Source organism: Salarias fasciatus, chromosome 17, assembly GCF_902148845.1.
Source record: "Salarias fasciatus chromosome 17, fSalaFa1.1, whole genome shotgun sequence".
NCBI lineage: Eukaryota > Metazoa > Chordata > Actinopteri > Blenniiformes > Blenniidae > Salarias > Salarias fasciatus.
The window spans coordinates 20,344,111-20,357,451 of NC_043761.1; the positions used below are offsets into that span (position 1 = coordinate 20,344,111).

Here is a 13,341-nt window from a genome sequence, read left to right on the forward strand (position 1 = left end):
CATTGTCAGTCATTATTCGTACTCGTGCTGATGGGAGATCCTCACTGGTCTTTCATTCTGCTCCATGCTCGACTGAGACGACAGGATCCTTGTCAGACAAGCCAATCAGTGCTGGTAAATTAAAAATTAGGTTTTTTATTTCGTTGTAGTGTGCATTGTGCCAGAGGAAAACCTTTTAAAGTCGAAATGTCGTAAGACTGTGCACGCTTGGTTTTTTTTCTTTTTTTTGGGGGGGGGGGTTAAGTTTCGTTTTCCCTCGCAGTTTTGTTTTTCCTTTTTTTCTCTTATTTTTCATATTAATTTGGGCTTGTGCTCCACCGGGAGGCTGTGATCTGTGAGAGAGAGATGATAACTGGGCCGAGGTTCACTACGATCGGCGCTGCAGCCACGGACAGGACCAGGAAGCTCAGCAGGGTGGATCAGAGATTTTCCGGGACACCGGGGAGATTCCGGTGGGGATCTGGGGGGGAGGCAGTCCCAACCCTAACCTTGCATAGCAGATGGGCCTGCCTGATTCAGTTCCTAAATCCTGCAGATCCCATCTTGTAGCGCTCCATAGACCAGTGATTTCACCGGGTTAAAATGTTGCCGGCCCAATCAGGAGAAAGAGGCGGGAGCTACGGGAGGAGCGGAAGTGACGAGAAGACGTGACGACAGAGGGAAGCGCATGAAAGTTTGAAAACAATGGCGGCATGCGAAGCGATCTCCGTGAACACGGCAACATCTGCAGTTTTATAGGAAAGCGACTCAATTTCTTCTTTGAAAGAGGAGCAAAGAACATCACTTAAAGTCTTTTTGTCAGGAAACGATGTCTACTGCTTCTCAGCAGCAGAGCACATAAGCTCCGTCACACCGTGGCTTGATGTGGATTGGTCTGTGGTGAGTGTGTCGCGTGTCAATCAGAACGGTCGTCCAATCGTCAACTACGGATTGTTTTGAAGGTCCCGCCTCTGAAATCAAATCAGAAGAGCGGCTACCCAGATGGACTTGTGAAATATTTCCGTGGCGGACATATGAAACTGTCCATCTGGCGTGTCAGGTTATCCCAACCCAGGACAACATTTATAGAGAAGCTGTTATGTAAAATAATTCATACACTTAAAAATATTCATGTTCTGCCTCAATAAAAATACTTGTTCTGTAAATAGTTCTTTTACTATTGTGACAAAAAAAAAAAATCAAATCTTTATTCTGAGGCTGTTGTGTGAATGAATAATCATTTATATAACTTTAAAAATATTCATGTTGTGACTAAAATAAAAAAAACCTTGCACATTGTATCAGTGAAACGATTCTGTAAATAGTTTTCAAATAAAGAACAAATATAGCAACTTCTGAACAATCCATATCAATTTCAGACTTAAAATAGTGCGCCAATTTCTGCCCCACCCAATTTCCGGTTAAACCACGCCCACTTCCGTTTTAGGTCACGCCCCCTCCGAGTACAGATACGGATACAGATAATTTGGATGGGTAAACAGATACAGATACAGATAGTGGTGTACTCGCTCATCCCTAGTTTATAATCCTGGTGATTCACAATGTTCATTTATTGAAGAGAACTCATTGATTCATATTTGCTCATAACAATCTTTGTGTTTGTGTGGCTTTATTTTTTCGGGTGGCGGCATTTCACCAGACATGGTAGGTGTACATTTTAATTTGTTTTAGACTATAGAGGCTTAAGTAGTTTTTCTTTCAAAGAGAATACACACCCCTACACAAATCTGTTGGTTTTGTCTCCACAGGCTGGACCTGTGACCTGGGTCCACAGCACTCTGGTGCGACACAGATCGATGCTGGACAGGGACAAGTTGTGATGACAAACGACAACTCTGAAGTGTTTTTTCTGATTGAATCGACATGGACCAAACTGAGTTCAGTCCCCCTCAAACACATCTCAGTGGGACCTGCAGGAATCTGGGGAGTCGACAGTTCAGAAAAAGTCTACAAATATGTAGCTGGCGATTTCATTCTAATGAGTGGTAAATATGTGACAGTCTTTTAACCCTTTCCCTTCCACTCACAGCACAATGGGAACAGTTTGCAGAGATGATGTCCCTCTGTGTGTCCACAGGCCAGAGCTTGATTCAGCTGGATGCAGGAGGTGAAGGGCAGGTGGTTGGAGTCAACAGCTCTGCTTCCACTCACTGTCTGAAGAGTAGCTTTGCTTCAGCCTTCAACCAAGTTGGCTCTGTGAGCTGGGACAGTATTGAGATAACACGGCTTTATATCAGTTGCAACTCACATGGATGCTGGACAGTGATGCCATCCCACAAAATCTTCTTTATGGTAAATCCTTTGTTCATTTCTGGTTAAGCAGTGAATTCCTTCATTATTACTAATATACTGCTTTAAATTGTATTTTTTTTTTTTAAACGTCTGCTGCAGAAAATTAAGCCCGATTCTTGTGAGACGACCGACTGGACGGTCATAAACGGAGCAGCATCGATTGTTGAAGCTGGGACAGATGGATCTGTCTTTATGATAAACAAAGAGGGCCAGCTCTTTGAGAGGTGTGAACTTTGGCCTGTTTACATGACTACATTTCAAGTTTTAGCATTTTTCCTTTCAGAAAAGTTGAATTTCTACACTGCAACAGTTTTAAAACAAAGTCTGTTTAGACAGAAACCGCAGAAGCCAAGTTGTTTTGGGTTACTGTGATGTAAACAAAATTAAAGTGGGCCATTATTACTCCATATCCATGACATTGTCATTGTCATGGATATGGAGCCTTGATATTTGCAACTTGAAAGACTTTTAAAAACAGTGAAACCCATACAGTCAGAACAACTTTGATAAGGAAATTTTTACTGCATTGTATGCAGTTTTATTGAATGATGAACAGAATTGATACAAATTCATGTTTTCTCCCAACAGAACTGGAATCTCCTCTGCTTATCCAATGGGAACTGGTTGGAGTCTAATACCACTGACTAGCAACATGAGACACATCAGCTATGACCAGGGCGTCCTGTGGGCCATAAATGACATTGGTGCCATCCTGAAGTGCACAAAGTAATCTAATCACTGTCTTTGAAACACAGTCAACTCCATAGTGATTTGGGCACAGAAAATAAATAACCAGTGACTGATGTATGACATTATTGAGACTCAAACATTCATTGAATTTTGGCTGTACTCAATTCACAGTGTCTTGGTTTTAGGCTGTCATAGTTTCAATGACAATTTCAGTTAAAGCCAAAAGCAAAGGTTCTTTTCCAAAGACCAGATTGGTATTTAGTTATTTACCTGACGGTTTCGGCAGCTGTCAGCTGTCTTCTTCAGAGTGTTTGTCACGTGATGTTGTGGTGACGTATCTTGTCAGCTGATTTGTACAGGTTTTGGCGCTATTCTCCCACTCTGAAGAAGACAGCTGACAGCTGCCGAAACCGTCAGGTAAATAACTAAATACCAATCTGGTCTTTGGAAAAGAACCTTTGCTTTTGGATTATAACTTGGAAGACCAATGAACCTTTTTGGACTATTCAGTTAAAGCGTTTGACTCTTGCATTTCTCATGAATTATTATTAAAGATTCTTCTTGGTCATCTTTTGGGCTGTTTCCTGGTTTCAGAGTAGATCATCTCAATTTATGTCCAGTCTCATGTATTTTATTCATTATTTTTTTCAAAGCTCTTCTGTCCAGAACTGAAGCAGCAAAAAGGAGGTCTGGCTGCTGTAATGTGCCTGACATATTTACTCGTCCATGATATGGAATAAAGCTTTGTTTTCAAAGTTCTCAGGAACACAGTGTGAAGGCCGCTCTGTTTTGTCTGAAGTCACTTGGAAACAGCGTTTGCTAGTCTGGTGAGATCGAGCTATATGAGATGGCGTGGCCAGAAGTCATGCCAGAGTTGGGTTGGATTCTCCTCGGAGCAACAGCCTTGCTCTCAATCAGCTGATTTGTGTGTGCTTCCTTTGCAATCCTCAAATCCTCCTTGTGCAGCGTCAACACCTTGACTCGTCATCTTTGGCTCTGATTCACCAAAAATTCCACAACAGTCCAAGTGAAGTTTATAGGTATAAAGCTCCTCTTGATAATATGATATTTTTTTTATTTATTTATTTTGAATAATGATCTTGCTGGAAATGACAAGGGGACAGAAAGACAGAAAGGCAGAGTGCGAAGGAAACAAGTAAACAAACACTGTCGTGACACTGACACTCCAGATGACTGGCTACTTCACCTGCACAGAGATATAACAGAGAGCACCCAACAAATTTCTGCTATAGAACATTGCTGGCAGTTATCTGGGACATGCAAACTGAGGATCAAGGTATTAAATTACAAACCAGGACATCAGGAGAGACCTAATACAGATAGCCATTAGTCTAACCCACCATAAGACAAGAAGGTGACTGAGTCCACATGCAGAATATGAAGAGTGATTAAAACTCAGCGTGATCATGCCTATATGACCTCTGACCTCAGAGAAGACTGGCTGCAGTCCCAGAAACCAGACCCCAGCCACCACCCCAGCCACCGGGAGCCGGGAACCCTGGCAGGTCAAAATTATTTACAGAAAAAGAAGGTCATACACTGTTAGTTTATCATCATTTCATATTAGAGTTTGATTTATTTAGGCTATTTCTTGAGTTGTGAGTGTGTGGGTGGGTGTCAGGTGTGCTTTGTAACGCTGGGCGGGGAAGCTATATTAGTCCATGATAGTGAAGGTCTGAACAAATAATCTCTTTCAAAGGATGATTATGACACCCCCCCCCCCCCCAAAAAAAAAAAAAAATACTAATTTAAAGAACCCCACTCCTGCACTCACACATACTTGCTACTCAGAAACAGAAAGAAAATACAAAATAATCTGTAATAATAAATGATAACAACCTAACACTGTATGAGCTTCTTTCCCTACAAATAATCTGCACTGAAAGAAAAGATAAACAGCATCTCCTTTGCAGTTTAGTTTTGAAGACCTGAATTTTTCCTGTCATCCAGAATTTCTCCTGAATTGCATGTTTTAGTAATGGAAGCATCAAACTAGGTCTTTTTCCTCTAGTTCCCTCTTACCCTTACTCGACTCTGTTCGACCTGGTTCTTGCGTGTTTCCGTTATGTATTCTTATGCCATACTAGGTACTTTTGTGGTATCCACTCAGCCGAGCTTCTCTGTGGTTCCAAGCAGGGCCGTGAAGTTGACGCCGGCAGACAGGTGGCCGCTGATTGGCCAGGGCATGACGTCAGTAGAGGTCACAGTAGACTCATGGATTCATCCCTGACACTTTTAAAACCAGTGCAGTGACTGGGTTTTATCAATTTTATTACATTTTCTTTCTACCATGGATGCTCCTAAATTTACCTTGTGCTACCCGCAATGACAAAAATCTACCAGGAGATCGGAAGATGAAGGACACCCATGGCTACCAAAGGTCTGTGAGGCAGTAGAGAAGCTCAAAAAGTGACTATTTAAGACCATAGTGGCCGGATTGGGTCGAACCACAAGGAACATCGAGTTACGAGATGGACGCTATAAAGGCATATTTACAACCTGTGAGCAACAGGAGCGAATTTGGCGTTTACTCGGCCACGGCTGTGTTAGGCTGGTGATTGTTTATGACTTAAAACTTCTTTTTTTTTTTAATGTTACTAAAGCAGGTGGTCGTAAGGTCACAAAGAGCAAACAGAGATAATTTGCAAGTGATGTTGTGGTCTTCCTTATGCAGACAGAGCTAGCTGATTATCCACAGCTGGATGATGAGCCATCGATGCCAACTCCTTTCTCTGTTTGTATTTTAATTTTGTTTGAGCCAGTGTTTCTTATTCCTGTTCCTCATCTCCCCTGCCTCAATCCCTCCACGAGCAGCTGCATCAACCCCAGGATGTCCAACACAACGCAACAATGAGCTGTCACTGGTCAGGAAGACCACAGCATCAATTGCTCAGGTGGAAGTACAGATAAAGTGCCAAACAAGTCATAAAGTAGTTATCACAACTCAAATTGATTTTCCTCCATTGGTGAATTTCTGGCTCATTTCTGTTCAACTGCCAAAATTAGTGAAGACCATACAGCAATATTAGACCTTAAACCTGACAGAGGGATGCTGAGGACAGTGACAAGTGAAGAGGTGAGCTATGAAACTCCAGATGCATTCACAGCACTATTTATGATTTTCTTTGTTATTTTTTTTGTGTGTTTGTATTACACATTGTTGTACTCTGATGCATGGAAGTTACTTTGTGTGCATAGGAATAATTACAGTTTCATTGGCAGTATGGTCACAGTGTGTGATATCAAAACTTTATTTACTTTCTCTTTCAAGAATTGAGCCAAACCAAAGGCAAAAAACTGTAGTATAGAAAGTCATTTTGATTCCACAGCAAAAACAATTTTTTTCAAAAGTAGACTATAACTCTTGTAGAGCCGACCAGCGTGACAGACAACATCATGAATTGTTTTCTTAAAAAAACACTCACTTGGATGAATTGTGGATAGAAAACAGAGGAATGATCTTATGGGCTGGCTTCACCTTGGTGCCTGGATAAATGTTCAAGAATGAATCATCTTACTTTGTTCAGGGTTTTAGTATCAGCATATGCATGAGTTGACAACAAGGAAGAACAATGTCTTAAAAACAAGATAAAGTTCAGGAATCTCATTATGTAATCAATGCTCGGATTCATCATCTCTGGTATAAACTGCAGAGATTTAATAAATAAGCAGTGGTTCAACATGAGAGCACTGATTTATTTGTGAAAACATAGTGGACACACCTGCTGATACAAGGATACTGAAAGATAATTTGACAATATTTATTTCAAATCAGGGAATACTCCCCTGAATGGCTATAGAAGTAGTTATTCACCTGCAAATGGCCCAACATGACCTCTGCCCTCCAAATCCAGTACTGTACTCGCTGGTTCTGCTGCTGAGCAGAGGAGATACAGGAAGGACTTACAGCAGGTGTGAACGCAGCAGAGCAGTATCATGAACAGATACCTACTTCCCCTCAGAGAAAGAAGATGAGATGTAGTATAAAGGAGAGTTGGAAGATTTTTGTTGCTCAAGCCGAAATCCTTACTGTGAAATCTTTGACTAGCGAGGGAACAAAAACGCCAGATCAAAACTCAAGCAGGGCCGGCTCTAGGCATAGGTGAACTAGGCGGCACGTCCCGGGCGGGGGGGGGGGCGCCGCGGTTGTACAAGGGGCGCCACGACGCTCTGTGTTCCGTGTGCCCCGCTGTGCAGCGGTCCGACGCACCGCGCTCCTCGGTGCTGCTCGGTACTGATCGGTATTGTTCGGCATCGCTCCTCAGCGCATCCCCGCTCAACAACTCTCGTGACCGCTCGAAAAACACGCTCCCAAGGGGCGCTCGTCTCGGGCTCGCCTAGGGCGCCTCCGAAGCCCGGGCCGGCCCTGAACTCAAGGTTTACATTTATTCAGTCACGTACTACAACATCACATGGAATGCCTCCATCCAAATTTGAGGACTCTGTCTTCACCTGCTCCTCTCATGGTCCCCGGGAGCGAGAGAGTCCTGACCTTCCTCCCATTCAACTTAAAAATGTTCCGATGTGGGCCCCCAGTCCTCTGTCATTTTATTGCCTTTTCATTCACTTCTCTTCTTATCAGATATTTTCATCAGCAGCTGGCTGTTATCTGATCTCATGGTTTCTCTGGCTCCGTTTTATCATCATCCCTCCAGGGCTTGGCTCCGGGCTTTTGATCTTCTTCCTAGTTTGTTTTTTTCCCTTAATTATCCCCCCATAAACGTTATTGTGATGACAAGCAAAAATCAACCACATTTCTGCACGGGGGTTTGACTCTATAGACCCTATCTATTTGATCTCACATTCAAAAGAAGCTTGCAGTGTGTGTCTTTAGCAATATCAATAATTTCATATCTCTGCAATACTTTTGACCTGTGTTTGTATTAAATATGGGGATACTATTACATTTTTTGTCAAGCATGTCGCTACTGTACTTCCTTGTTTGACTCTTTCCCTGACTCTGTTTCCATGCCCTTGCTGGACAGGTGGACACGTGTTGGAAATTCAAAGTCATTTTGAAAGACCTCTGATGTAATCCAGCCTATAATGCAGACCAAACAGCATCTTATGTAATTCGTTCTTTCACTCATCATCGTGATTGTTACAATGAGCTGATCATTTATATTGTGAGTCAGTCTACCAACCACAACCTTCCTTTATAGACCCAGACGGGAAAGAAGAAGTCATTAACATCATGTGATCTGAAAGAAACTGAAATCCTGAGCAGTGTTCTTGAACACCAGCGGTTTATTGAATGGTTGTATTGAGCATTGGCTTCAGATGTAAACAGCTTCACAGCTTTACTGGACACGTTTCACCTCGGATTTACTTCTCTAAAAACAATTTTTTGGTTTCAAGTGACAGCTTTATTTTCCTTCACCATGGGCTCATCACTGGTAAGAATGTTTTATACCTTTTGATTTTTTGATGATTAAATTAAACACATCAAGGATTTTTTTTTATGTTCTCATTGGTTGTGAATACTGACAAAGATGCGTTTGTTTGTGCAAACTTTTCTTTATTTAGACACACAGATACCTCCAAGTAAGTCAATTTATATTTCACAGACTCCAAAATTAACATGAAAAAAGAAAATAAATGGCAATCACACAATATTAGAGGAAAATGTGAGTCATGGATGTGTGCTTGTCTTGACAGCTCTTGATAAACCATGGCGAGACGTATCATGGGGGTGAGTATTTGGGCATAGCAACACTAACACAACAACAACAAATATTTGTAGCTTTTGAAAGATGTGGTCAAGTGAAGTTTATACTTATTTTGAACAGGAAGAAAAAGAAAGACCTTGACTATGTGAAGAAGTTTAAGCCTCATTCAAAAGCCAAACATCTCAGAGTTCTGCTCCATGAACCACCAGGCTCTGGAAAGTCCAGTTTCATCGACTCGGTTGACAGCGCTCTACGAGGAAGAATTTCAACTCGAGCTTTGGCAGACAGCAACTATGACAGCAGCTTCTCTCAGGAAGTATGAAGAACTTGTCATATAATGTGTTCTGTTATTTATTCAATTAAAGTCAGAACAAAAGGTCCAGAGTTTTCTCAAGTTTTGTTTTTTGTTTTGTTTTTTTCAGCCTAAAGCAGAACTTCTCATTTTTTGAGCAACTCATTAACAATTGTCTGAAGTGGAGAAACAAATAGCACATCTTTACATTGTCATCACTTGTTTCAATTTGCAGTACAAAAGTTATCCAATCCAGAAACAAAAGCCAGGAACCTTCTACCCTATCATCTTCAGTGACACCATGGGTATTGAGAAGGGCTCTGCGAGAGGAATTGATGTGAAAAATATCAACCTGATCATGGAAGGACACGTCAATGAAGGATGCAAGGTATGAAAACGATGGTGTTCATCCTTCCTCTTTCTTTATTTAGCAAGAACGTCAAACACAGCTCTATAAATAAAATTTGTTCATCTCAGAAAAAAAAAACATGAGAATACGTAATTATACAAACATATAAAAACTGTATATAAGTGCGAATGTGATTTTAATTTCTTTTTTTTTTCTTCCCCCAGCTCCTTCCTGGCAGCGTCCCAAAAGGACAGTACTACAAAAAAAATCCTACCATAAATGACAAAGTTCATGTTCTGGTTTGTGTTGTTTCTGCCGCCACAGCAAACCTGATGGATCATGATTCTGTTCACAAGATGAAGGAGGTCAGAGAGGAAGCCCGGGCCTTAGGTAAGTGTATAGAAGACATGTGGAACCAGATCTACTGTGAGGTGTGCATGTTTATAGATAATTTTCAATCAGCAATAAGAATCATAGTATCTCAAAACCATATGATAACAACAACAGAGAGTTTTTGACTCACACGCAACACCGAGAGTATATAATATCCCAACAGCAGCGCCAATCTGATGTGGAGAGAATTAAAAAAACAAAAAATAGCACTCACCCATCACTTGTAAGTGAAATCCTTCCTGCAATCTTTTTTTGGTTGAAGAGCTGTACGGCCAGCAAAACCACTTGTTGTGCTCCAAGCTAGCTGGCAGCCAGTCACACCTTTGGTAGTTTCCCATCATAAAATAACGCACAACGCTTTTGTTGGTTTGTGTTAGCCCATCCATTTCAGGCGTCAGCCTTCCCGTGTTTATAATTACCATTTTTTCTGCAAATGGGTGCCTTGAAAACGGCACCCAAACCAGGTTCATAATTGCATCTCCCGGTCTTTCTTTTATCTCAGCCGCCATCGTCTTCCAGAAATGTCAAACGTGCGTCAGCATCATCACGCAGCTGTCATCAGGCAGCAGGGCTAGCCCTGTCAAAAATGACACACATAATTGGAAGGTCATTCTGAAATGTGCCTGGAGTCAATTACTTCATCAGTTTGTAATTTTATCCAGAAAATCACTGACCAATCAGTGAAGCTCATCTGAAAGACCCCGCCTTAGAATCTGTAGAAACCTCAGCTATCTATCAATCATAACACACCAAAATCTGACTGGCTGATGACACAACGTGACACATTATAGTAGCAGATGGATCCAAGGCAGCTAATGGAGCTCCAGCTGCCACAGCGGAGGGGCCAGAGCTGCACTGTGTTTAAGGATACAGGACATTTGATCTCGACTTAATTTAACTTTCATTTTCTGAATAAAATTACAAACTGACTCCAGGCACATTTCAGAATGACCTTCCAATTATGTGTGTCATTTTTGACAGGGCTAGCCCTGCTGCCTCTGACTGCACGCCACTGCTTAAACGTGATTTTAGCCTTAATGTGACGGTTAAAGGTGCATTAAGGAGTTTTTCAACTTTAAAAATAGTTATTTTCCACCATAAATATGTTACGAATATTCAATGATGTGTACAATGTGCCCTGATATATTCATTGTAAGTACTGCTAACAACGTTAAATTGTCACTTGAAAGTTGCAGTGCTGGTCCGGCACCAGAATTTTTTTGTTTTTGTTTTTTTGGGGAGAATTTGAGATGATGTGACATAATGCGCGCTCCCGCTGGCCTGACTTCCCTAAGTTTCGTTTTTACTTCGCCAGATGCTTAACGAGCAGCAACCTAGCAGTATTGAGGATGGAGCTTCCAGAAAGTAAGAAAGGAATGGCTTCTGGCACTGCCACAACTCGAGCACAGACCCCACCAGGCAAAATAAACTTAAATTTTACTCGAGCGCTACTAAAAGAGCGAGGAAGGAGTTCCCCTCTTCCATGCACTTACATGGACCTAAGCCACAGACGCGAGCGTTTCACTAAGCTGCAGTTACGCCCAAGGCCTGCAGCGGCCGTTGTTTCATATAAAATGGGCACACTCCTTAAAGGTGCATTAAGGAGTTTTACAACCTTAAAAATACTTATTTTCCACCATAAATATGTTACACATTTTTAATGATGTGTACAATGTGCCCTGACATATTCATTACAAGTACCTCTAACAGCGCTAAATTGTCACTTGAAAGTTGCAGTGCCGGTCTGGCACCAGAATTTTTTTGGGGAGAATTTGAAAGGAATGACGTAATGCACACTCTGGCTGGCCTGATTTAGTTAGGTTTTGTTTTGTCCGCCATTACTCCGCCAGATGCTTAGTGAGCAACAACTGAGCAGGATCTTCCAGAAAGTAAGAACAGACTGGCTTCTAGCACTGCCACAGCTCCACACAGACTCCACCAGGGAAAAGAAACTTAAATCTTACTTGAGCGCTACTAAAAGAGCGAGGAAGGAGTTCCCCTGTTCCGTGCACGCAAGCCACAGGGACGAGTTTTTCACTAAGCTGCATTACGCCCAAGGCCTGCAGGAGGCACTGTTTCGCATAAAACGTGCAAACTCCTTAATGCACCTTTAATGCACCTTTAAAGATTAGGACGTGATAAAGACACAGCACACCTGGGAAGACCATTTTTAAACTTTTTATTTTGCATTAGGGTCACATGGTGGCACATGTCACAGGCCCTGGGTTCAAATACCAGACAGAGCATTTCTCTGTGGCATTTGCATGTTCTCCCAGTGTGAGTGTGTATTTCCTCCAGGTTCACTGGTTTCCCACAGTCAAAAAATCTGCATGTGAGGTTAATTTGTGATCCAAAATCTACTCCTATTATATCATTACTAGTGATGTAACATCCACCACTACAAAAAGATATCCCACTTTGGAATTTTAGACACGAAACAAAGTTTCAAATTGGAAACCTCAGCATAAACTTTGAGGAAACTGAATGCATTGAGTTTTTTTTTTTTCTCTCTCTCTTTCCTTGAAGGAATCCCTCAAATAGCTATCCTCACCAAAATTGATCAAGCCTGTCCTGAGGTCAAACAAGATGTCAAGAATGTCTACAAGAGCAGGTACCTGAAAGAGCAGGTCAGTAGTTTTTTTTTCTTTTTTTTTAAGCGCAAAAACAATAGTGCAACATCAGCTGAACTATTCCAGTGATTTAGAAAAGTATATTACACTTGCAGCAAAATCAACAGTAATTCTTAAAAAAAGAAAAAAGAGCTTTTCTTCAATGTTGTTTTGTTGAAACAGGTGGAAAAACTGAGTGCCACCCTGGGGATTCCTATAAACTGCATCTTCTTGGTGAAGAATTACAGCACAGAGACCGAAACAGATGAGAATACTGACACACTGATACTGAACACAGTGAGAAAGATCATTGACTATGGAGAAGACTTCCTCAATGACAACTGTTAGTGATTCATAGTTCAGACCAAAAGAATAAGATGCATGCACTCTCCTCTTTACAACTTTGATTACTTGATGGGTGGAAGGTTTGAGTGTGAAAATCACTGATAAGCAGTGCAAAAAAGTCTTCACGAATCTTCATTCTTCTTCTATATGGACAATTGTCACTTTTATACATTTTACATTTGTCGAGGTTGAGACTGTCAAAAAATGTTCCCATCTGTAATACTGTCAGTGGGACCCAGTTCCTACTTTATATGGAGTGAGGTTAGCTGCTGTGGAACTGTCAGACACCTGTTATGTTACTGTTTGTGACACTGCTGGCACAACGGTTAATCCTGTTCAATTTGAAACAAAAGGCAACCCCCACTCACTCGGTTTTAAAGGGGACATATTATGTTTTTTTTCACTTTGTGAAGAGTTTCTTATAGTGGTATGTGTTGCCATAGCCTCAATATGACGTTCAAATTTGAAAACTGTTTCCTCCCTGTCTTGCTACACCACATTTTGTGAAAATGAAACTGAAGCCGAAACGGCCGAGTTTGTTTGGTCCACTTATCCTGAAAGAAGCGGATTAACTCCTCCCCCTGACTGTGCCCCCACCATGTGTGTCTGTGTGTGTGAGAGTGGGTGTGGACTAGGGCTGTTGTGGTAAACCGGTATTGACGATAATCGTGGTATTAAAAA

The 13,341-nt window shown here is 41.5% G+C and overlaps 1 protein-coding gene across 1 annotated transcript; it reads left to right on the top strand.

The window, feature by feature from the left end:
- Positions 1-692: 692 nt before the first annotated feature.
- On the top strand, positions 693-12,663 carry LOC115404712 (fish-egg lectin-like). Its single transcript, XM_030114105.1, has 9 exons — positions 693-708; positions 1,749-1,985; positions 2,078-2,292; positions 2,392-2,516; positions 2,881-3,018; positions 4,435-4,508; positions 9,638-9,703; positions 12,233-12,333; positions 12,499-12,663. Exons 1-9 carry the CDS (start codon positions 693-695, stop codon positions 12,661-12,663), a joined length of 1,137 nt encoding a protein of 378 aa, XP_029969965.1.
- Positions 12,664-13,341: the final 678 nt, after the last annotated feature.